This window comes from Delphinus delphis, chromosome 14 (assembly GCF_949987515.2).
Source record: "Delphinus delphis chromosome 14, mDelDel1.2, whole genome shotgun sequence".
In the NCBI taxonomy this organism is placed as follows: domain Eukaryota; kingdom Metazoa; phylum Chordata; class Mammalia; order Artiodactyla; family Delphinidae; genus Delphinus; species Delphinus delphis.
In genome coordinates this window covers 1,947,888-1,973,088 of record NC_082696.1, presented here as the reverse complement: position 1 = coordinate 1,973,088, position 25,201 = coordinate 1,947,888, and the positions used below count along the sequence as shown (strand labels likewise).

Sequence of the window (25,201 nt, the reverse complement as noted above, 5' to 3'; positions counted from 1 at the left end):
GTTTTTCTCCAGGAAGTAGACCAGGTTGATCAGGTAGGACATACTGCCGGGAGCCGATCCTCCTGGCTGTGTTGGCTTAGCTGAGTTTCTCATGCTGCTTCCATGTCAAAGTACAACCACCGGACCGAGGCTCATAACACTCATTTGGCAGCTGGAACATGCAGTACTAAAACCCTTTTTGGACTGTGCAGCCTTTATCAGCATTTCATAACTTTTGCTTAATGCACTTCAGTGTGGATATGAAATGACAAAAGTTCTGTTTCTTCTCTTTATTGTTTATCCTTGGTTCCTATTCTTTGGATCTCATCTGAGGTTGCCTGGCCTGCACATGTGGTCGGGAGATGACACGATAGATCAGTACTTGATACCGAGTTGCTTGGTGTCCAAGCCAGTGACTTTGAGTATCAGGGTGGCTGTTGGGTAACCATGGATACACGTGTGTATACTTCACAGATTACCAGATAATGCACAATCTCCAATTTGGTGTTGTATTATTCGATACCTCCGTCCCCCCACTGATTCCATAAATTGTAGCTCACTAGATCCGTGTGTCTATACGTGAATCCTAAGAAGTCGCAGTGGGTCTTTACTTTCCATTGCTATGTATGTACCCAAATTCCTCTGCACGTATCTGGTATCTGTGGTAAATACCTTGGTGAAGATGGGAAGGTACTGGTCTATCTTCAGCAGCTTTTCAAGAGCATTCCTTTTTATTTTTGTTGTTGTTGTTTGTCCTGTGGTTGCTATGGAAACGTGTTCTGTCTGCAGAAACAGAAGAATATCGCAGGGGCGCTTGCCTTCTGGATGGCGAATGCATCTGAGCTGCTCAACTTCGTAAAGCAGGACCGAGATCTGAGTCGAATCACGCTGGATGCCCAGGATGTCCTGGCACACTTGGTCCAGATGGCCTTTAAGTAAGAGCGTGTGTCCGGAGGTGATGCTGTCCTGTAAAGATGTGAATCATGTTTTCTGGTTAAACTTTCAAAACTAATTTTCAGGGGTTTTATTTACCCTAATTGAAGATGGATATCAAGAAGCATAAATAACTATATGCAAAATGCGTTGATTTAATAAATTTAATTCACTTAGCTATGTTTCAAGAATCCTGAGAGTAGAACTCTTACATATATTTTTTACATGAACGATATTTCTAAACAGTACGAATTGTTTCTCTCGTGATATTATGTCTGATGATAGCAGGGCGTCCTTCTGAGATTATTAAAATTGTTTACGTATTTTCAGATACCTGGTTCACTGTCTTCAGTCAGAACTGAATAATTACATGCCAGCCTTTCTGGACGACCCCGAAGAGAACAGTCTGCAGAGACCCAAAATAGGTTAGGCTTCTCTTTTTCTCCTTCGTCCCCTCCTTCCCTCCTTCTCCTGTTTGTTTAGCTTCATTTTAATATTTGCTGTATGTGAGAGGGCGGTATTATGAAAGTAATGAGACATCCTATTGGATCTGGCATCCTTAACTAATAAATTGTGATCACCACGTGTCTTGTTTAAGAAGAGTTACCTTGTCGCATCCTGCTGGTGCGACATCAGACTTTCCCAGAGGTCTGTCCGGGTGAACTTAAGTAGATACAGTTCATACCGCTACGTATTGGTAGTTCGAGACCACGTCACTGCTCCCTGTTGGGGTGAGATTGCTGTTCTAAAGAGGTTGAACGGACGTCACGCGTGTTTACCGCTAATTCCGGAGCGCTCTCGGTGACGCAGTGCCGTCTCTCTGCACAGACGACGTGCTGCACACGCTCACGGGGGCCATGTCGCTGCTGCGCCGCTGCCGGGTCAACGCCGCGCTGACCATCCAGCTCTTCTCCCAGCTCTTCCACTTCATCAACATGTGGCTGTTCAACAGGCTGGTGACCGACCCCGAGTCGGGGCTGTGCTCCCACTACTGGGGCGCCATCATCCGCCAGCAGCTCGGGCACGTGGAGGCCTGGGCGGAGAAGCAGGGCCTGGAGCTGGCGGCCGACTGCCACCTCAGCAGGATCGTGCAGGTGGGTGGTCCCAGCCCCGCTGCCCCGCTCAGTGGCGCTGTCGTACACGTCTCTGGTTCTACCACGGGGGGAACGTGGACTCCGCAGAGCTCAGCGCCCTCCTTCTGGGGTTTTTCACATGTACACGTAGGTTTATTAGTTTGCCTGGGTTGCTTGAACAAAGTGCACAAATGTGGTGGCTTAAACAGCAGAAATGTATTGTGTCTGGAGGCCAGAAGTCTGAGGTCAAGGCCAGGGCACGTTGGTTCCTGCGAGGGAGACTCTGCTCCAGGCCTCCGTAGGCTCTGCTGGCTGTTGGCAGTCTTTGGTGTCCCCGGGCTTGTGGACACACCACCCGTCCCCGCCTCTGCCTTTGTCTTCCTGGACGCACACCTGTGTCCAAACGTCCGCCTTTTATGAAGACGCCAGACCTACTGACCTGATTTAACTTGATTCCTTCTGTTAGGATCGTGTCTCCAAATAAAGTGACGTTCGGAGGTAAACAGGGTTAGGACTTCCCCATATGAATTTTGGAGGACACAGTACAGCCCATAATAGGTGGTACTCAGTAGAATAAATACCTTAAAGGGTTTTTTAAATTGAGAATAGTAAGGTATATTTCATGAAGCTCCTTACTGAAAGATAAAGTCCAGTTTGAAAATGGATGGTGACTGCCTCTTTAGGAATACAAAGCCAGGTGACCGCAGAGCAAAGACCTATAGCAGATACACAGATAAAGAGAAAGGGATCTAAGCACACCACTGCAGAAAATCATCAGGTCACCAGGAACAGAGCAGGAGAAGAGGAAAGGAACAAAGGAGTACAGCAGAGCCATGTCCTAATGGCTTAACCAGTTCTAGGAACTTCCTAGGTATTAAGACTAGGAACTGGTGTTTTGCAGTTAAGGAAATGAGTATCTAGAGCCTCATACCCTAGGACATTTTTTTAATATTATTACAGTGTATTATTACAGTGTATTATTACAGTGTATAATTTTGTATTTTTTTCTCAGTCTCTTAAAAAGATTTAGTTTCGAAAGAGGTTTCTGCCCTCTTACTTTCATTGAATCAGCGAGTTATTTAAAAAGTCATTACAGGGACTTCCCTGGTGGTCCAGTGGGAAAGAATCCACCTTACAGTGCAGGGGACGTGGGTTTGATCCCTGGTCCGGGAACTGGGGTCCCACATGCCGCGGGGCAACTAAGCCTGCACGCCGCAACTGCTAAGCTTGTGCTCCTCAGCTAGAGAGCCCGCGTGCCACAAACTACAGAGCCCACGCGCCCTGGAGCCCGCGCACCACAACTAGAGAAGCCTGCCCATCACAACGGAAGATCCCGCGTGCCTCAGCGAAGATCCCACGTGCTGCAACTAAGGCCTGATGCAGCGAAAAATAAATAAATTAAACAAATAAATAATAAATAAATCTTTTAAAAAAGAAGTCATTACAGTGGTATTTTACTCAGACCTTAGTAATTGGTGATCTTAGTGGTTATATAAATGTTGAAGTTTCTAAGAAGTTTTTGTTGTTTTTGTTTTTGTTTGTTTTTGCGGTATGTGGGCCTCTCACTGTTGTGGCCTCTCCCGTTGCGGAGCACAGGCTCCGGACGCACAGGCTCAGCGGCCATGGCTCACGGGCCCAGCCGCTCTGTGGGAAGATGTGGGATCTTCCCACACCGGGGCACGAACCCGCGTCCCCTGCATCAGCAGGCGGATTCTTAACCACTGCACCACCAGGGAAGCCCTCTAAGAAGTTTTAAATGCTCTCTGAACATAAATTATTGAGTCTCATTATAAATATATATTTTAATAAAACAGTTCATCTAAAAACCTTTACGATGCTTTGAGTTCAGTTTAACACATATAGGTAATGTTAATGGAACTGTATTTTCTTAAAAACACCCTGCATTTCAAAATCAAATTAGCAAGTTATTGCAGTTTTACAAATGTTATGTAAAGGGGAGTATTTATGAAATACTTTTAAATCATGATCTTTCATGTTGCTCATTCCAAATTAGGCAACCACTTTGCTCACGATGGATAAGTACGCACCCGATGACATCCCAAATATAAACAGTACCTGCTTCAAGTTAAATTCGCTGCAGCTTCAAGCCTTACTTCAGAACTACCACTGTGCACCCGATGAGCCTTTTGTCCCTACAGTAAGTGACAGCACCACACTGCCACTCCATGCGGGCCGTGTCTGCACAGGGAAATGTGGAGAAAAAGGAAAATTGATGTAATCAGTTCCCTTATTTCTTTAGTGAGTAAGATCATTCACTTGGTCGTCTCACGAGGTCACTTTTGCTATTGATGTCTGTATAAGTTAGAGGTCGGTGCAAGAAGTGGAAACTACATAAGCATGTTGAGTAGAAAGGGATTTAATTCGGGGATTGAGGTTGTTGGAAAATGGTTGGAAAGCCGGGGCGGGGAGTGAGGAAGTTGCCCTGACATCTGAGTTCTCGGGCGCGGCGCTGTGACCCGAGACCCCGAGTGCCATCCTTGTGTTCACGCAGCAATAGCCGCAGGGGCTCCCCAACCTGTGCAGAGGTGTCTGCCTGGTAAAACCCAGGTTCTTGTCCAGAACAGAGTCTGCTATTTTGGGATGCCTCCTAGAAGGGACAGAGGGTGAGAAGCACAGGAAACAGTACGTGCTGCAGCTGGCTCTCTATAGAGAGGAATGCTGCATGTGCCCTGAGAATTCGGCAGAGAAGTAACCTAATTGGATGGATGGCTTGATCTCCAGTGTGGGGTTATGCCTACAGAAGACAGGTACAGAATCGCCCCAACCTGGAAGCTACTACCTGTCCCCAAATAGACCGTGTCGCAGTCCGGTAGAGGAGCCTGGCGCGGCTGCACAGCAACGCAGGAAGTCACGCACCCGCTCTACACGCTGGGCTTCCCTTTGCACGGGCTCGGGGGCACAGGAGGACGCGGCTTAGAAGCCTGGGTGGCCGAGACTTCGGGGCGGAGGGCAGGGCAGTGAGGGCAGCTTCGCAGTGGGTGTGGTTCGGTCCCCCGAGCGGGCTGGTTGGTGGGGGCGGAGCGTTCGTGTGCTCAGCTGTACAGTTAGGAGTTGTGAACTGTCCTGTGTGTACGTTATCTCACTAACGGAAAGTTTTTAAACAAGAATCACCCATAAACCCATAATAAGGCAATAACCTGCGTAAGCCGGGAATAGATATTTTTGTCCTGATTTTTTTTACATTTAACATTGTGTGAGATTTTTCCGATGTCGTCAAGTATAAAAATAAGGTTATTAGCAAATGGATGTTAAAAAATTGTGCAAGGAAAAAACTATTTTTGAGAAGGGAAAAAGACCGTTTTCTTGTGGTCGAAGAATTTCTTTCTGTTTGAAACTACAGGTCTTTGGAAATTAATAATTAATATGGAAGCTGACATATTAAGAGTGTGTGCTGTACTAGTGTTTTATTGCTTTACAGACTGATTTGAATTGTCGATAGACTTCACTCTCCCTGCGCGTGTGTATGTAGCCACGCTACGCGTGCTTAGACGTTTTTCTGACAGCTGCTGGTCAGCTGCGCCCGTCACCGAGCGTGTCCTTAGCTCTGTGTCTGTTTTCCAACCAGGACCTGATGGAGCATGTGGTGGCTGTGGCGGAGAACACAGCCGACGAGCTGGCACGCAGTGACGGGCGGGAGGTGCAGCTGGAGGAGGACCCCGACCTGCAGCTGCCGTTCCTTCTGCCCGAGGACGGCTACTCCTGCGACGTTGTCAGAAACATCCCAAACGGCTTACAGGAGTTTCTGGACCCTTTGTGCCAGAGAGGTGGGTGGCGGTGCCCACACCTGGCATCCGAGCTGGCCCGCATGCAGGCGAGCCTTGCGCTCCTGTGTGTCAACCCACCCGCGTTGTGTGCGCCCTGTGTGCTGGAAAAGCTGGGGCTCCAGCGGCTTGGAAGGGAGCGTCCCGTGGGGACGTGGGCTCAGAGGCCTGCAGACCATGGGGTCCTGGGTGTTGCCCCGGCTACCCGCGAGCTTGCCTGGTGTCAGGTTACAGCAGGAGGGACCTTGGCTGCCCCTCCCTCCTGGGTTCTGTGAGAGCCTGGGAGCTCCATCTGCCCCGTTAGCGCGAACCGTAAGTGTTGGTGCCCCCAGAGCAGAGCAGGCAAGAACAGCACCAGCGTTAGAACCAGACGGCCGGAGCTCTGACCCCACTGTCGCCTTTGACCTCCCCCGTGCAGTGGGCGTGTCGACGGTGCCACCCCACGGGGCTGTCTTGAGGATCGAGCAGGTGGCTGAGTGTGGAGCCCCTGGCACTGTGGCACGGGGCGAGCCCGTGCACGTCACGATGCCAAGCTCGCACGCGCGTGTGTGCCGATGCACTGGCACAGCGCAGCTCGCTTCCCGCTTTTACTCTGTGCCCTCTGTCCACCCTCTTGTCGATGTGTTCCGAGGAAGACACAGGCCCACCTCGGAGGCGCCGTGGGTCTGGTTCCAGGCCACGGCGATGAAGAGGACGCCGCAGGAAAGCAAGGCGCGTGGAGCTCTGGTTCCCAGCACGTGTGCGGAGGTTATGTTCACACCGTGCTGTAATCCGTCTGTTAGGCGTGCAGAAGTAGTACGTCTGAAAAGCAATGGACGGGCCTTCGATAAAAAAGTACCTTATCGCTGAGAAATGCTGGTCACCGTCCAAGCCTCAGCAAGTCTGAGTCGTCACAGATCGATCACAGGCCACCGTGACACACACGATAATAATGGAAAAGCTTGAAAGAGTGCAAGAATTCCCAGAATGTGACACGCAGACCTGAAGTGAGCAGATGCTGTGGGGAAAGTGGCGTCGACAGCCTTGCCTGGTGCAGGGCTGCCACAGACCTTCCCATCTGTGGGAAACAGCCTTTGCAAAGTGCGATAAAATGAGGTCTGCCTACCACAGTTACACCTGAGCCACGAGCTTTTAAATTAGACCGGATTTCACTTCTCGTCTGCTGCTTTTGCGTAATGTGGAGCTCAGATGAGTAGCAGAAGAGAAGCAAAATTTAGGAGTTAACTTTTCTATTATTTTTTTTTTGCTTAAATTAAGGTCCGTAGATATATAAATATATAAACTTAGTGTGACTTTTAACTTCAGTGAATGTTCCAGTCACCACAATAGGTCTTTACATCTTCAAAGGTTTTGATCGTTTTAAAAAATTCATTTTATAAAGGCTGCTGCTTGTAACGAAATGTGTTTGTACAGCAGCTGGCAGACGTGTCTGTAACCCTCCCCGGAGCGCTGACTGAGCTCTTGGTGCGGTCCTGGGAGAAGCACAGGCAGGGTGGGATGTGGTTCTTAAAGCATCGGTGTGTGTGCAGGATGAAGGGGCGGGGGCAGCGGTGGGCTGGCAGAGCCCTCAGTTCAGCCCTGACTCTGGGACAAGCGGGGCGGAAGGGGGGGGTGCGGGCTGCAGGCACGTCTGAGAGAGCTTCAGTCGGGCAGCGGGAGTCCCTGAGCCACAGTGGCCTGAGCGGGGGCCTGGTAGGGAAGTGGTGGCCAGGGCAGCCGCTCTGGGGCTGCTTTGGGGTGTCCTCCCTGCTCCCGTGGGCTCCCTGACACTCACGCAGCAGCCCTGCACCTTCACCGCCAGGCTGGTTCCTGCTCTCCTGCTCTGAACGTCCCCGTCGCCTGCAGTTGGGCGTGGCACCATCTCCTGCCAGTCCTGGCCCCCTACCTGCAAGCACACGAGCCGTGTTCCCAGTACTGGACCGTGTGCTGTGCGTCCATGTCCCCTCCGTGGTTCTCCCCGTCTTCGGTGACACTTGGTGCCAGTGTGTGAGCTGTCTGTGTGCGTCCAGCAGGACGGGCTGGCGGTCGTCCCTGCTCTCCGCCTGCTCAGTGCCGGGCAGAGGGCCTTCGGGGCCACGTGCCGGCAGAGCTGCTCTTCAGGGCCTTGTGAATAAGCCTGCGGAGGCTGACTCACCAGCCCCCGTGGGACGTGCTAGGCGTGCTGGGTACCCAGCTGCCGGCTCCACAGTAGGTACTGCGGAGAGGGGCTTGGCCAGCCCGGGGGCAGCGCCATCCTGACTGCACGATGCCATTTTTTCCGTGATTTCCCCTTAGGCTTTCCCGAATGATTCGTTGTGGGGCGTACGTGTATTTCCTCACAGTCTAGGCGGCCCCACGCTCTTTTCGTACATCTTAGATGATAATGTAGCCAAGGACAAAGCCGCTTTTAAATAAGACTTACAGAGAACTGGGTGTTTCTTCTATGACGTCAGCGGTTTTAATTCTTCATGCTCAGTTTTTTTGTAAGCCAAAGAAAGAACTGCTGTGTGCTCTCAGTGTGTGTTCCTTTGGCTTTTTCGTGTGATACGAGTCTATGAGAGAAGCTATAAAACCAGCACAGACTCACGCCTGACCTGAGGTGCGTTCCTGATGCTGAGAAAGTAAACTGTCTGTGTGCATAGGGTCCAGACATGCAAACCTGATGTTTAAAAAATTAGAAAATTACAACTGTTGACGTTTCAAAACCGTGAGAATTATGATTCCCTAAAGCATGGGAAAGAGAAGTAAATTGTAGTAATATTTCAATGAAACTGGATTGAAACAGTGATTTTTTTTTGGAAAAAAAGGACTAAAACTAAGTAAAAATAATTTGTGCCCGTATTTTAATTGAGTATATTTGTGATGTCTTCTTTTCCCTCTGCCACAAACAACCTCATAACTGTCCAAAGATAACAGCCCCCCCACCCCCACCCCCCCAGCACCCAGGTCGTGGGGACCAGGGCGTGTCTGGCAAGCAGTGTGCTCTTCGTAATTGTGAGCTGCTGCTAATAAGACCACTTTGGAGAAAAGAAGAATTGTGCAGGGCCTGCGTGGTCTGACTTTGTCACGAAATCTCTGAGAAACTCTGTAAGATCTGACAAATGAGGAATGACGTAGGCTTAGTGTTGTAAAGATGTCATTTGTCCCTGATGAACATATCAGAGATATTCTTTAAAACAGTATAAAATGATTCTAAATTTTCGTTTGGAAGAAATTTAAGTGAGTGTGACTTGTCAGAAAATGTGGGCAAAGAGTGATGAGAAGGAGGCCAGTCCTACCCCAGAATTGCTACACGAGTGGAATCAATCGTTTGCCCCAGCGCGTGAGCCTGTGCGCAGACGTCTGTGCTGGTGCCGTTCTCTGGCCCCTCTTTCCTTTCCTGTGTTAGAGATTCTCAGCGTGACTGAGGAGCTCTTAGTTGAGCAGAGCAGGCCAGTCTGCAAGGAAGCAATTTCCGTGCACTTCTGTAATTTTTCATCGATGTAAGAGAAAAAGTCTTTGGAATAAAGAAGAGGGGAGACCAATTTCACTTCTCTGCTTGGTGCTGAAATTCCATTGGACCGAAGCAAATACGCAGTTTTAAATGTCTGATGATGCCGTTTTCAGAGAGAGTAAAAGTAATTCAGGAAAATAAATGTCATTAGGCGTCATGCAGTTGCTGCTTTCGGTTGCTTCCCTTGTTGAAGATTATGGGTCCGACGTGTGCTTTGCATTCTTAACAGTTTGCCTGTTTTCTCCGCAGGATTTTGCAGGTTAATTCCTCACCCGCGCTCGCCAGGCACGTGGACGATATATTTTGAAGGTGCAGATTATGAGAGTCACCTTACGCGGGAGAACACGGAACTGGCAAGTATCGTGACAATGACAGACGGACAAGGAAAAGAAGCGGGTGCCTTACGATTTGAAAATATTTTCTTTATTTTCAGGCCATGTCTGTATAGTTTTGTCTATAAACAAATGGTACTTTTAAAAATAAGGCATACTTATACCCACAGTTACATCAACCATAATACCTATTTAAAATATATATTAATATGGTAGTCTCAATGGGTTTTATTAGAAAAGTTTTCTTTGGTAAAAGTATTTTGTTTTTTCTAGTCAGTTCTGCCTTGTCTTAAATGTGTGCCAAATCATTTACTAATATTTTGTATCTTTCTGAAAGAGCGGTCATCCCGGCATTCACTAGCCTCATAGATTTTAGGGAGAATTCTGCCTTGCTTCCCACAGAGATTTAAACAAGAAAGGGTGCTTTTCCTTGTCTTAGAAAGTGGTGCCAGACCAGAGTTGTCATATGCTACGTACACTAGCAAGTCATTCCAGGAAAAACACAAACAAATGAAATTTTTCCTTTTAGAACTCTTTTGTTCCATTCCATTTACCTTAAACGTTACCTTAAATGTAATTGCCTCTTAAGCCACGTAAGGGTTCAGGGGAGCCAAGCAGAGTGACCACACGTTGGGCAGGTGACTGTGGGCAGGGTCCGTGTGCTACGTGCGACGGACGTGGCAGTCAGTCCCCTGGCCCTGACACCAGTGTGCCCGGGCCAAGCTTCAGGGATTCTCATCTATGCAAAACAGCCACAAGTCTACTGAAGCTTTAGAAACTTCCTTGTGGTGTCCTAACTTATTCCTTACTCGAAACATTGTGCCTAGTACTTACCTGATTTCTAAGAAAACCAGAGTATGTAAGGTGACAACACTGAATGTAAGGTGAACAGTGTGATGTGTTTTGTATATTAAATTCAAAGTCATTATTTTTGCTTAGTAGCAAACTTTAGATTTGAGCATCTCCAAAAACTGAATTAGTTGGTGATTGCTGTTACACCAAGTAGATCACATTTAAGTACCGATACAGTGAATGTGCCGCTAATACTCTTTACTAGCTGTTGTTAGCTCATAGCAAGTAACAGCAGCAGCAATTTCTAATTCCCAGACGTCATAGAAAAACAAGTGCCTTAGATGGAATCACTGATTCTTTTCAACTTTCTAGTTTATTCGTGGATCCCTGAGAAGATTTCAGGTCTTGACATTTTAAAAAGCTTTGTCACCTAATCTTATTTATTTCCCTTAAAATATTATCATCCAGACTTTGGTTCTGAATTAACAAGCCATGTGTACAGTCACCACTTCTTGGCCACGTGCCTGCATACTTACGTGTTTAACTGATTGAATTCTGTCAGTGTGGGCCCTGGGAGTCTCTTCTTTACTTTTGTTGGCTCTTTCACGTGCGGTAGGACATGTACAGGACATGGAACTTCAGTGGCTAATTTTACTTGCTCATGTGTTGGTGGATCTGTTCAAAAACTGGCCTGTCTCATTGGTCGGTAACTTATTCCCCAGCCACGGGCTTCACAGAATCATGCAGAACTTTGGGTCCCACTGTCTGAAGCCTGTGGCTGCTGTATTTTTGCTGTTGAATTTTCTTAAGAGACAGAGATGTGAGATCATCTTTGTCGTCACTGTTTTTGCAGTCCTCCCCATAGACAGTGTAAAGTAAGTGTAAATTTCTTTTTTAAAAAACACCTAGTAATTGGCGCTGAAAGATAATAAAGTAAAAATTTAATTTTATGATCAGGTTTTTCTCATGTGATAGTAATGCAAGGTTAGTTTTATTTTATAAATTAAGTTCTTTAGATAACATTTAAATAGCATCTGTGATGATTCATCTTTAAGGCTCTGGAGTCAAGACTATTGGTATTTACTTTTCCAGGTCACTCCAGGAGGAGTATCTGTGTTCGTTGATTTTTACCGTTTCCTTTTCCACTCTCCGTTGGTTTCCTCTCCCCACTACCGGAGAGAAAACGAGTGACCGAGTGGCGGTCCTTGCGTTTCAGGCCTGTGGTAAAGTTCTGTTTCCATCTCTTAGGCTCAGCCTCTGAGGAAAGAACCGGAAGTAATCACGGTGACCCTCAAAAAGCAGAACGGGATGGGCCTCAGCATTGTCGCAGCAAAGGTAGGACGGCACAGGTGGTGGCCGGGCTGCCAGCCTTCATTCTTGAGGCCTTGGACCAGCAGCTGTCGGGGCCGAGCTGCGCGTCCAGTTCTGCGTCTGGGAGGGGGCGAAGGCGTGGGAATGGAGCCCCGGGCTCGCTGCGTTCCCGGGGTGACTACTCCGCAGACGGGCCAGGGTGTGAGCTCCCCAAGCTGGGCAGGTGGTGCTCCCGGGGAGCCAGGGCGGGAGGGACCCGACACCCTGCTCCCGTGTCCGTGTGCAGCGGGCCCCCGGGTCCCTGGCCCCCCGCTGGCTGCAGCTCCTGGCAGCAGGGGTCCTAGAGGCCGCGAGCCGCGTGCACACGCCACACGGGCACTGCAGCAAGGGAGCACCGCACGGCACGGCCCTGTCTGGGGAGAGCGGAGGGGAAAGAGGGCCTTCGCTCATTTTGAAGACTCTCCGTTGACAGGTGGGGTGTTCTGTTTCTCAGAGAAACGAAAGGGTTTGGAAGGAAGACGGGACATGGTGCAACCGAGATTGTAGGGCCTTGGTGTGCAGGAGGCAGCACAGCGCCGGGACTGAAGCAGCCAGAGGAGCTGAGCCTCTGCATTAGCACGTGGAAGGCAGGTGTGGTCTGGGGCACAGCATCACCTGGGCTCACCCAAGGAGGCCAAGGAGCCAGGCCAGAGCCTCGCAGGCCAGGACTCACGCTCACCCCTTCCAATGCGGTCCCGCTCGTGGGCCATGTTTCCCGCCTGTCGTGATCAGGTGGGCCCACAGCTCAGAACGCTGGGGGATGTGAGCGGGAAGTTACAGGCCGCAGACTGTTCTCCTCTTTGCTCAGCGAGTCAAATGCCCATTTTCAGGGCGGGAAAAAAGTTATTAGGATAAAAATTACCCCACCATACTCCAGTATACAGGAAAAATGTAACGTCCGCATTTTCTGATTTTTACATGTATATATGTATATAAAAATCTTATTTCAGATACGTGTCTTACTTGAGATTTGAAATTCTCCTGATCTCTTTCAGTACAAAGCTACCTGTCTTCTGTAGGTTTAAGTAGGATCTACTTAAGTGTCTCTGGGCCCTTCCCTCTGGCCCGAGTCCTGAGTGTAGCGAACAGTGAGGCACCGCTTGAGCGCCCCCCAAACCCCCCCTGGCCGGCCTCTGGCCTCGCCCGGCTGCCAGGTGTCCGTGGGCAGCTAGGACAAGGAGCCAGGCTGGGAGTCGCCGTCCAGCCTTGTCCCCGTGCCTGCGGTTGCCGGCGAGAGGCAGGAGCGAAGGGCGCTAGCCCCAGGGCTCCGCCGCGCCAGGTGCGTGGCCAGGGTCGGTGAAGAGCAGCCGCAGGAAGCCCTCTCCCTGCCAGCGCGGAGTCGGGGTCAGCGAAGGCCCCCGAGGAGATGCCTCGTGCGCTGGACCTCGGAGGGTGAGCCGTGAAACCTGGCGGAGGGGCGGGCACAGGCTTTGCGGCCCCGGAGCCAGCGCGCGGAGGCAAGGGGAGCCCTTGGAGGCGGCCCGAGAGCAGGCGAGGCCGGACGCCGGGCAGCAGGGTCTGCAGGCCCCCGTGGGGCCCAGGCGGGCAGACGCTCCGCTCCGCGGGCGTGTAGTCACAGCGGGAAAGCGTGCAGGGCAGTGGTCAGTGAGGCGAGTGGCCGGGTCCCCAGGACGCTGATTCCAAGAAGCCCGCGGGCTTGCTGCAGTTCAGGCTTTAGAGGGAGTAGCCACTGAAGGGCTCACGTAAGACGTGGTGGTGTCAGAGTGCAGTCCTGAGAGTTTATTCCTCCTGCCTTGGAGAGCGTGGTCCGGGGGGCTCAGAAGTGCAGCCAGGGGCTAGTGAGGGAGCTACGCCTGGTTTTGCAAGTGGGAGGAGTGTCCGCTCAGCGGGGGAAGGAGGTGGCGGCGGAGACAGAGGCCGGGCAGCCGCGGCAGCACGTTTACTTGTGGACCAGTGTGGCGTCGCTGGGACAGACACCCCTGCAGGCAGCTGGGCCCCGGCGCGTCCGCCGCTGCAGGGCTGCCAGCTTCCGGTGCGCCTGCCGGGCTCCGGCGTGTCCGCTGCTGCAGGGCTGCCAGCTTCCGGTGCATCTTGGGCGCTGATGTGTATTCGTTGAATGGCAGCTTTCACCTTGGCTGTTGAACGGGGTGTGTGTAGTGAGTGGAAGAGAGAAATATCAGTGTATCCCGGGTCTGTCTTCAGCAGCTGGGCGTGTGGGCGTGTTTACTGAAGGTGGAGCTCCTGAAAAGGAGCACGTTTTGGCAGGGAGAGAATCGAGAGCTCAGTTTTGAGCGTGTTAGATTTGAGAGCTGGGTGGATGCCTGTTGAGCTGGGCAAGCGAGCACGTTATCGCATGCATTGCCGGATACCCGAGTGTGGAACTCGGAGGGAGGGTCAGAGGCATAGGGTGCTCTAAGGGGGTAAGAGCAAGCTCTAGTAACCAGATGGCGTGCCGTTTTCAGGCATGAAAAAGTGTGTCAATGTCTGTTCTTACAATGAGACACGACTCCAGCAGTTCACCTGTGGACTCCATGGCTTTTTCTCCAGCAGAGCTGTAGTCTCTCTGGTGCTCACAAAGGAATGTTGAGCAGGAGTGAACAAGTCCTGTGATGGGCCCACGTTGCTGAAACGGCGCTCTGTGCCTGATGCCCGGCTAGGGCTGTGCCGGCCCTCATGACAGCGCAGGTGGCCTCGGGAGAGTCCAAGGCCGTGCGGCAAGCGCGGGCAGCCGGGGTGCTCGCAGGGCTCTGCGTCCTCCGTGGTGGGCGCCCGGAGCAGAGCGCTTCCCGCCACACGCTCAGTGTGCCCGCACGTTGAGTCTCGGGGAGAGGAGCCTGTGAGCGTTTCCAGCTGGTCCCTGAGGATCACACAGTGCCGTCACCTGTCATCTTGTTCTTGTTAAGCACAGAAGAGCCCGCGGCCGCCGTGTTGAATTTTACCCCCGTCACCCTTGCTTGCGTCTGTGTGATTTGGTCTTTTCCGCGAGCTCCTGCGGCCTTTGTGTTCGGCTCCGTTCTTCTTTACTTCTTCCTAATTAGCATGTGGCCTCGTGGCCGTGAGCCTGGGCAGGGTTCTGATGTCAGCCCGCCGACGCCCCTTCCAGGCTGCGGCTGTTTTATGGGATCCAGATGCCTTGGAACCGTCGTGCGCTGTCCACTCTGTGAAACCCTGCTTTGGGGACGTTTGGGGCGCTACTTCTCACTCAGCTGAGGGCCGGCACGGTGCTTCCTGTTTAATTTGGATTTTTTAAATAGCAACCGTTCCCTCCTTTTTATTTTTCTAGCTCTTTTTAAAGTTTAATAAAGTACAAAGTAAATGAAACTCTGAGCCTGCCCGGTTACGTAAGAGTCCGAGTGTTGCATCGGCCTGGCTGCGGTTGCTCAGTGCCGTCCGGGTTGTGGCGTCCAGCTCAGCTTCGTGGCGGCGAGCCCTGAGAGGCCAGCTGTGTGCCACTGTTGCCACCGGGGGAAGTAGACAGTTGTGTTTCAGCTGGAGAAGCTGGTGCGCCCGAGAGGCCAAAATGTGGCTCTCTGTTGTCGGGAGAGCAGAGTCTGCGGTGAGTCTCTTCGGGGCCGTGGTGGACGCGGATGTTCTCTTTAGAGGCTGCTTTCCCTCCAGGGTAACGTGCTTCAACCTGTCCGGGGTTCACTCGCCCGTGCAGCAGCCGTGTAAGGGAGCTCGTGATTACACACCCAGATGTTTACTGCTCTGTAGCTGAGCACTATGGATTCCTGAGGTTCGTGAAGCTCTAAGGCTTCTGTGTACTTTTTATACAAGAAAAACCATTAATCTACTCCTGCCGGTTGTAGTATAGTGAAAGTTGCTTGAAACAGTGGAAGCTGCTGCTGTAGAATTTGCCCAGGACATGCAGGAATCTCCACAGTGCAACTTCTTCTGGGCCACTTTAGGTGCTTTTTACTGCAGGCTTTCTCCAAAACCTGGTTTTTCTAAAAGTGAGCATAAAAGTGACAATTTGAAAGGTACTTAGGGTATTTTACTATTTTATTTAAAAATGAATGGTTAATTGAATCTTAGTTTGTGCTTTGACTATATACCGTTTTCAAGGTTTTAAATCTTAGCTTAAAACACAAAATAAAATTCCTGTGCCTTAAAAAGGAGAGGCTAAAAGCACTGTTTATTGATCATACTGCCTTTTCACCGCTTACAAAGCGAGTGTGAACTACAGTTTAGTCCTTTAAGGAATTTGAGACCTTCACCCTTGTGTTCCTTAGTGACCTTATTGGGACCAGGTGGGAAAGACCTAGTCAAAGAAATGAGTTGGGAAATTCTCAGTTCCCTTTTAAGATCAATTCCAAAGTACCAGGTGACTGCAATTTCTCCCGTGGACATGCCAGGAATAACTTTCCGTTAAGTTGTGCGAAACGACCGAGTGCCCTGCATGGCTGTTGGCTTATGAATTTGGAAACAATGTTTTCTATTTCTGTCCTAATAGTAAATTATATAAAAGAACAATGTTTTACCTATACATTTACAGTAGTGGCCTACGTGCAAACTTCTTGGGTCCACTGAAATAACTGAATTCAATTACAGTATTAAAATAATGTAATCGGAAGAGTCACGTTAACCCTGTAAAGCAGAGCCCTCTTTTCACGTGGTGGTTGGTACCCGTAGAGAACGACGGTATTTGCAGGGTCCCCGGGTGGAGGGATTGGCTGTGGAGCAGCCCAGTCTGGCGAGGCCCAGACAGCCCCGGGGCACCTGCGTGAGCCGTGCAGGAACCGACGGGTCACCTTCCTTGTCTCACTCTTGAGCCACAGACGCTCTGAGGCTCCTGGGGAAGCTGCCCCTTCGCCCTGGAGAACCCTCCTCGCGCCCTGGAGAACGCTCCTTGCACCCTGGGTCGTGCGCCCACGCTTCTGGGCTCCAAGGCCTCCTGCAGCCCATCTGTAGGGCCCAGTTCAGAATCAGTGCGGTTTGCTTCCTTTACTTTACGGAGAGTGAAAAGATAGATGACACAGTGTTGTTTGTTTGTGCTTTATGCAAACGGTAGAAGATGGGCAGAGCTGACCCTGGAGCGTGCGTCTCTGGCAGAAAGGGCACTTACCACGCCAGTGCCGTCCAGGCTGCTAGGGTGGAGAGTGTCTCAGGTATGAGTTTGAAAACTGATTGTTTCAGAACTAAGGTAATGGCTACCAAAAAGAGAGAGCCTGACAATGTTTTAAAAACTCTAGTCTGAATTTTAGTAGTTTATGAATCAGAACTCTTGTCTGCCTAGAACTAAAGCAGCTCCGAACACTGAGGAAGGGGCGGGTGGGCAGAGCATTGTACTGAATCTGCCTGATGAGTTTTAAATACTCCTGGCTCTCAGGTCAGCCCAGCCCACTGATTGTTTGAAAGCCTTTCGCGAGGGTGCAGGCTGTTTCCACGCCGGGAACAATAGGCTGAACCCATGCCGCTGTGGCTGGCCAGTCTGTCTTCCTCCTGCTGCTGCCTTTTTTTTTTTTTTCGGCGGGGCGGGGGATTGTGTTTTAATGATGTTTTTATGCTGTAACTCATATCACACTCCCACACTCACTCAGACGTGGCAGCTGGAATGTTTGAAGCGGGGTTCCTTCTGATTGAGTCTCTCTGAGCGGGAGGTGAGAGCACCTGTGCTTCAGTCTTTCCCAAGGTGCCTTAGAAGATTTAGAGCAAACAAGATATTTAGGAGCAGCCTTTTCTAAACTTGTAGCCGGTTCTCATCGGATACATCAGGCAGCTGACTGACAGGTGCGTGTTTCTTTAGTTCTGGGGAAAGCGCAGTGCGGCTTCTGCTGTCTGTCGTTCTGTTTGGGCATCATTTTTGTCAGCTGACCGCCGTTCTCTCGTGTACCTATTCTGCAGGTAAATTCCAGGTGTGGTGTTGCTTCACCCCCTTCAACCTCTGCCCTTTCCTTCTCTCCTCCTCCCCTCAGACTCCTTCTCCTCAAGCCTCCTTCTCTCCCTTTTAAGGGAAAGGAAACAGCTCCAGGATGCACTTTAAGGTTAAATACTGAGACCACACAGGAGTGACCTTTGTTATTTCACTTTAACTGCTTTTTTCAGGACTGAGGATCTAGCCCTCTGCCTTCTTTTGTGCCCCTGGCTAGTGTGTGTGGTCCCCATACGTTAAAGGCCACAAATGCCAAACAGCTCGAGTGCTGTACTGCGTGTTACCCTCATCAGTGCCTCTGGAAGGGAAAGTGTGGTTTTGATTTTTTTAAATGGACTTTTAATATTTAATTCCAAAGTTGTGTCTAGTGAAATCCGTAATTCCTGATGCCTTTGGAACACATCACTGCTTCCCAGAAGGCAGTTTTTAAAAAGGAATTTGATTTGTCAGGTGAGGAATGGGTAGTTCCAAATGGTTATGCTTATTCTGTTCATTTTAATTTTACAAATAACATGGACCAAAAATACAATAATATCTTTTCAAATGCCGGTTTAGGCAACTTTAGTCAAGTAATTCTTAAAATACTTTATATGTTTACTTATTATACTGTGGTTCTCTTCTCATCGTTGGAAATCAGGGTGTGTAATGTTAGCGTATATATTGTGTTGCAGTTAGACCTTGTTTTTACACAGTTATCTGCATAATTATAGATTATTGCTAGTATCTTTGGTTACTAGTAACATAGATATGCCATGAAAAGCTTATAGTTTTAGAGCAGTGATGTCCAATAGAAATAGAATACGTGGGCCGTGTAGGTAATTCAGAATCTTCTATTAGCTACATGTAAAAAAATAAAAGAATCTGGAATTAACTTTAATAGTGTGTCTTCTTTTATGTAGTTATGATTTCAACGTGTAGCCGTGTCGGTCGTTAGTGAGACAGTTTAGATTCTTCTTCTGCGCACTCAGTCTTTGAAGTTGGGGCGCTTTGCACTGAGCTACACATTTCGGTCTGGACGAGCCGCATCCCAGCGCCCAGCAGCCCCTGGACCTCGTGGCTGCCGCGCCAGACACGCCTAACGTGCCTTCACCAGCGAGCGTCTGGAAAGCTCTCTGCGTATATTCCTCTTGTTGGCTTTTGGTCAGTGCTTAGGCCCCTCATCTTTATGTTCTTCTAATGACAGATGTGATGCCTTGATACGTAGCAGCAAAAAGGTATAACTTGTGGACTCCGTTTTCATTTCTTAATTAGAAAAGTAGAATTACCGTAAAATGAATTTTAATTTTGGGCGTATGTAAATAAAAGAGGAACTTAATAGAATATGTCGAGTAAGTTTTTTTAAAGTTCAGTCTTACTGGGCTAGTGTGTGCATTATTGTGTAGAAATGAGACATAAGTGGTTTAATATTTCTGGAATTAATAAATTTTGCTTTATTCATTTTTTTATCATAGTCTATAACGTTTTTATTTTTATTCAGATGAGATGGGGTGGGAGGCAGAGCGCTCTGTAATGTTAAGGAACGATTACGTCTTTTCCAAGAGCTGACCTGTTCCCAGTACAGATGGTAGTGGGTAGGGACCCACACAGCTCACCAGCTCCCCGTCTCCCCAGTCACGGGGGCCGTTCCAGCCAGGGCTGCTCTGGCCAGAGTGAGGCCTTGGATCACCTCAGCGTTGCTCAAAGATTGCGGTCTTTGGGTGGAAAGTAACTGTCCATGGCGATTTTATAGAGAGAGAGAGGGAGAGAGAGAGAGTGTAAGAAATTCCTTAGAGTTCTTTCATCTCCAGGTGGTATATTCATCTTTGATTTTGTTTTTCTAAAGTAGTTACCGGTGGAACTGTAATTTATCTTTACAGCAGTTGCATTTACAGATTTTTATGGCCAGTTTATAGTCATGAGCTACCCACGAAGTACAGATAAGATTCAGATAAGGAGAGATGGGAGAGATCCAGCCTGGAAAGAGGGAAGGGCCTCCCCATAGAGACAGGCAGTCTGCAGAAAGGGACACGCTGACAGACGTGTAGGCAGAGTGCTCTGTTAAGTAAGGAATATTCACTAGGTAAATAGTGCGAGGTTGAGACCACATTTGGAAGATTCAAATGCCAACCAAAGTTTGGATACCTGTTAGAGCAGCGGTCCCCAACCTTTTTGGCACCAGGGACCGATTTCGTGGCAGACAGTTTTTCCACGGACTGGGGGGGTGGCCCAGGCGGTGATGTGAGCGGTGGGGGTGGATCAGAGCAATGGGGGGATCCGGAGCGGATTATGAAGCTTCCCTCGCTCGCCCGCAGCTCACCTCCTGCTGTGCGGCCCGGCTGTTGGGGACCCCTGTCTTCGAATATTACTTATGTATCTCCCTACCCCCAAGAGTCTTTTTAAAAGATCATCTTTTATCATGGTGCTTTGTTGATGACTTCTAACTAAAGTCAGTTTTTATGACGAACCTTCAGTAGAGCTTTTAGATGCTCGTGGTCTTCTGAATTGAGGTCTCTAATAATCATGACCTCTCGTTTCTTCCTTGTGACAAGGAAGCATAAATTGAACTTACTTGGAACTAAAAGGAGCGGCTGTGACTTAGAATTGAGGTAACTTCCCGTCATGCGAGGCAGTAAGCCCAGCAGTTCTTCAGCGCCGTGCCTTCCTCGTCACCTGCTGCCTGACAGCGGTGGGTCCGAGTGTCTCAGAAATGCTTGAGGTTTCTAACTTTTTACACCGGTAGCTCCGCAGTGCTGTGTTGCCAGCTGCCAGATAACGCACATATCAGCTGCTTCTTAGCCTGCCAACGTATTCATTCAGTAAGATTCTGGATTTCCCCAGAGAGGGTTTTTAAAATAAGGAGTTGACCCCGTTGTTGTAGCCTGACTGCAGGGATTTTGGGAAGCGGCCCTGGCAGGGAGCTAGGGGAGGAGCCGCCTGTAACCGTCTGAGGGAACACAGGAAATCCCATGGGAACGTGAGCCAGCGAGAGGTCGCATCCTGCCTGGCCTTGGCAGGGTGAGCGGGCCGGCAGGTGGGCCTAGGGGTCCAGTGATACAAGGACTTTGGCAGAGCCGTTGCATCCGAAAGTCGTTGTGTGGTGAGAACAGCATAAACAAAAGCAAGGACCTGGCAGCCGGGGGTGGGAGGGGGATGTGCAGGGCAGTCAGGTGGGCGTGGTGTGCTTGAACTTGAACTCGGGCGCCCGCTGACAGACAGCTGGTGGCCTGTCGGGTCAGGAGAGCTTTGCTGGAGGCGTGCGCTTCCGGAAGGGGAATTTTGTGAGGCAGGTTGGGTAGAGGGGGCCAGCGGGCGAGTCATAAGGAGGGTTTTCCTCATTTTGCCAGAATTTTTCTGAAATTTATAATGTAAACTAATGCTTGTTTAAAGATGTGACTTCAATAAAAAAAATTTTTAAATGATGCTGTTAAATATCTATTACAGGATCGGTTACTTGAATACTTAGAACTTAGGTTTATTAAATTTCGTATTGCATGTAACGCGTAATAAATTATCTGTTTAAAAACATGAGGCTTTGGGGTTGTTTCCGTGCTACTTGCAGCTCATGTGGAGTCTGCTGAATTCAAGCCTGCGTATTAGTTGTCTAAAATACAGGGCGGTCGTGAGATCCTAGAGCCCGGTAGTTACCCGCAGGCGTGTGATTACTGGTCTAAAGGAAGAGGTTGAAGACAGGAAGTAATAATGTAGTGAAGCTACAGTTTATCGTGGACGTGCAGCCGGGGCATCTTCCTGGAGGGAAAGCTGTGACTAACGGAGGCCCTGACGGGTATGCAGCGAAAAGCGCGTTTGCGAGTTCTTGGTTTATCCGGAGGAAGCAGAACAGCATTTTCATGGTTTTCTTGTACTTTCTATTTTGTGACTTTAAAAAGATTAAAGTTTTCTTATCACTTTAATTTGTCCAAATAAATGAGATTTTTTTCTTTATTAATAATAATCTTTCATACCAGAAATGGGGAGGAGGGCTTGATTTATTGTTTTAAAATATCCAAATATGTATTTGGTATTTTGTTTACATCAGTTACTAAAAATACTGTCTTACTGGTATTACTGCTAGAGATTTCTTTTGTCAAAGGTAGTAGTGATTGACTATCTTATTAAAAGTACAATTTTTGTTATCTAAATTACAAGGACAGTATTGCATTCCCAAAAAATAATGCTTGTGAAAATGTAGTGTGTCCATTCACACTAAAAACTGGGATTTTGAAGTCTAATAGTCAGTCAAATAGAGAGCAGAAGAAAAAAGTAACTATGCGTTTAGAACCTTTCCCCCAAACGCTGGCCTTGTTACAAGGAAATAATCACGCAGCGTTTGCAGAAAAAGATAAAGAGGGATTTTCAGTACCCCGGTCAGAAATATTATGTGACATCCGCAAAGAAAACTACTCTAGAATATGAGCTCCTTTGGGGGTGGGGACGTGGGGAGGTGTCTGTTTTGTTCGTTCACGTACCCAGAGAGCTTAGGGTGGTACAGGCATTCAGTGACTATTTGCGGAATGAATGCAGCTGTTATTCAAACAGCCCAATTAGGTAATTAGTCATAGATTACATCGAAGTATAGAATGTTATTTGAAGGAGTCATTTAATTAGGTAATATAGGAGGGGTGCCCACTTTAACAGATGGGGCAGGGGGGCTGCCCTAGAAGTAGTGTCCCACGGATCATCTTAGGCCTCAGGTTCAAGGCAACCATATTGGCACAAGGGAAGTCAGATGAGAGCTGTCTTTATTGCTTTTTTGCTAAGCGATAGGCTAAAATTCAGAAAGTTCCCGTTTATTGAGTGACTATATATACACACATGTACACACACGTGTGTGTGTGAAATTTCAAATGTACGCAGAAAAGTACAGTATTTCCCCAGTATCCCAGTAATTTTTTACGTGAGGCAGCAGGGCCAGCTGAGTCCTCGGGGCATGTGGTTGGGTGTCTGGACCGGGCAGGAGACGTGTAATGAGGCAGGGTGGTGGATGTCGACGTATAGACAGAAACGGAGAGGGGTCTTGAGGGGAACAGTCGGGAAACCTCAGCCAGAGGGTCAGGAGCTGCTGAGGAGAAAACGGGTTTTACTTACCGTGTGTAGAGCTTTTGTAGAATCAGCTCCCAGATAATGTAACCCAGGAAACCTGGAGTGGAGCTGTTGTGTTGAGGCCGTGTGTATGGTCTTCAGAAAGAGGTAAGTGGTAGGTGCTCTTAGGCTCACAAAACGGCACCCCTGCTGGGTTTTCCCTGAGGCGGGAGGTTGGGCAGACTGCCCTCTTTCACCCTGTTCTGTTAACTAAAGGGAAAACTAAGTTTTCAAGTGGAAATTTGGGAGTTCCAGAGTGTTGTAGAAAATGGGTGTCAATTAAGTCATTGGTTGAACTGTCTTTATACCTTTCTGTGATACCTTATGTTTTTGCTTTTGTGATACAATATTTCATAAGTACTGAGGTTCGAGCTGAGAAATACGTTCTCAGTTGTAGAATATTGGTAGTGACATCCAAATGACGTCTCATACGTATGAATGCTTCCTTTGGTGGCCCTAATAAATTATCTGAAATTCAGATGTTACGTTGGAGTTGTAACGTCCAAATAGAACACTGGCGATTCTGTAAGGCAATTGTATCTATTTCTTCCATCCGCCTCACAGAGGTTCGTCGCCCGTCCGTGATGTAGCGTGCAGTGAAGCTAGTGCACGCGCGCGTGCTGCGCAGGCTGGTGCTTGTAGTTCAGGACTTCCTTAGGGTTACAATGCGTGATCCTTAAATTGCAGCAGTGTAGAGTATTTTCTGCATAATTGTCTCTCCCTAAGTCCCTCTTCTTGTTTGCCACAAGAAGGTTTTCCTTGTTTTAGATTTTAAACTTTACGGGTGTAAGGGGAGGTGGGTAAGCTTTGGAACGCAGAAACCCTCTGGTGAGCTGCACTTGTATCGAGGTGAGCAGCAGTGCTTGCTGCGAGCGTGGCCCACGTACACTTGTACCGCCAGGACTCACCTCTGCCTGCAGGACTGCAGGTCGGTCGTGGTCACCTCGCCAGCTGGCTGGTGATTGACTGATTTTTCAGAAGTAGTTTTTCTTAATTTGGAAAGACAAAGTGGGTGCATTTCCTGTTAGTTTCTTTATATTTACCGGAGTGTTGATTCTATTAATATAGTTTTCGCAATTCTAATTTTCATGTAAAAACAATAGCTGAGACTTTACTTACAGTCATCTGTATGCATGTTTTATTTTTACGTTTCTTACTGTGTATTTTCAGTACGGTGTTTTCCACCTTGTTTTTGTTTAGGGTGCTGGTCAAGACAAACTTGGAATCTACGTCAAGTCTGTTGTAAAAGGCGGTGCTGCTGACGTGGTGGGTATGACTCTTAAAGCGGCCAGCTCTCAGTGCGCCGTGTGTTTAACAGACGACATGCGATGTTCCGGCTGTTTTAGTCTGTGGAAAACCCAAGTCTGAGCGTACTTACCGTTGGCTTCCTCTCCCCCCTTCTCCCTCTGCTGTCCCCCCCTCATCTCCTGTCCGCATGCCTTCCGGGTGTGTCCAGGACGGGCGGCTGGCTGCAGGTGACCAGCTCCTCAGCGTGGATGGACGAAGTCTGGTAGGACTCTCTCAAGAAAGGTATCGTTTCTTTATCTGTTTAAAGCTTAAGAAGAGCACTTTTTAGGGATATTTCATATTAAATTTTGGAATTGGAAGACGAAAAACCATGCTAAAAACTATGCCCTTCCTCTCTAAGTGTAAAAGTCTTAGTGTACATGAAAATTATGTATTTTAGTCTGAATACGTTTCTTTGACTCTTAGCACTTGCTGAAGTTTCTGGAAGTCATCTACTGTTCTTATTGATAGTCAGAGGGAGGGAGTCTGTCAGAACTTGACTCAGGCTGGCGGGTGAGGCCGGCGGGCGTGCTGGCCTCGCCCTGACCGCAAGCTGCCGTGGGGACAGGACGGGTGCCTGAATCACTTCTCTTACAGCCGTGATGCTCTCTTCCCAGGGCAGCAGAACTGATGACAAGGACAAGCTCCGTGGTGACGCTGGAAGTAGCAAAGCAAGGAGCCATTTATCACGGTCTCGCTACCCTGCTCAATCAGCCGTCGCCCATGATGCAGAGAAGTAAGGACTGCGGGTCGCCGCCGCCCCCATTGACTGCTGCCAGTCGTAGCTCATGCTTGCTGATCACCTGCCGTGTGCCAGGCTTTTTCCAGTCGTGGCCTCGTCTAATACTCACAGACCCTGTGGAATAGGCCCTGTTGTCGTTACTACCCCGGTTTTAAAGAAAGACGCGAGGCTGAGCGCGGTGCCCAGGATTACTAGATCATGGGCTGCGGGGGCCAGTCGCGCTATGGTGGTGGTAGTTTATTAGGGCCCCCCCCCGGCAAGAGCCACTGACAACGTGCACACGCCTGGTGACCGCAGGGGACCCCGCACGTTCCACATGCCAGCGGCACTCGGGGCACTTGGTCGGTAGTAAGTGGAGGAATGACTTTTCATCTTCGACAGACAAACACACGCGGGATATAAAGCCTTCAAAGAACAAGTAGAATCCTCTCCCGAAGGAATGTTTACACGCGTGTGTACGAATAGTTGTTTCAGTCTTGCATGCTCTGAGATAGGGCATGACTGTTATGTAGAGAGTTCACTTTAACTAAAAAGCTCAGTGTTTGAATGAATAATTCGTTGGTGGGAA

General features: G+C 49.0%; 1 protein-coding gene across 12 annotated transcripts in view; it reads left to right on the top strand.

The window, feature by feature from the left end:
* The window catches only part of AFDN (afadin, adherens junction formation factor), a 138,756-nt gene that overhangs the window by 90,581 nt on the left and 22,974 nt on the right, over nucleotides 1-25,201 (top strand). For 7 of the 12 annotated variants that reach the window (XM_060029638.1, XM_060029635.1, XM_060029636.1 and 4 more), the window contains exons 15-25: nucleotides 13-33; nucleotides 769-914; nucleotides 1,243-1,337; nucleotides 1,741-2,006; nucleotides 4,000-4,143; nucleotides 5,572-5,770; nucleotides 9,489-9,592; nucleotides 11,612-11,698; nucleotides 23,805-23,870; nucleotides 24,061-24,134; nucleotides 24,509-24,627. In XM_060029638.1, the coding sequence (XP_059885621.1) occupies nucleotides 13-33; nucleotides 769-914; nucleotides 1,243-1,337; nucleotides 1,741-2,006; nucleotides 4,000-4,143; nucleotides 5,572-5,770; nucleotides 9,489-9,592; nucleotides 11,612-11,698; nucleotides 23,805-23,870; nucleotides 24,061-24,134; nucleotides 24,509-24,627 (1,321 nt within the window). The remainder of the gene's footprint in view (nucleotides 1-12; nucleotides 34-768; nucleotides 915-1,242; nucleotides 1,338-1,740; nucleotides 2,007-3,999; nucleotides 4,144-5,571; nucleotides 5,771-9,488; nucleotides 9,593-11,611; nucleotides 11,699-23,804; nucleotides 23,871-24,060; nucleotides 24,135-24,508; nucleotides 24,628-25,201) is intronic. The other 5 variants (XM_060029640.1, XM_060029645.1, XM_060029644.1 and 2 more) reach the window with 1 other exon arrangement.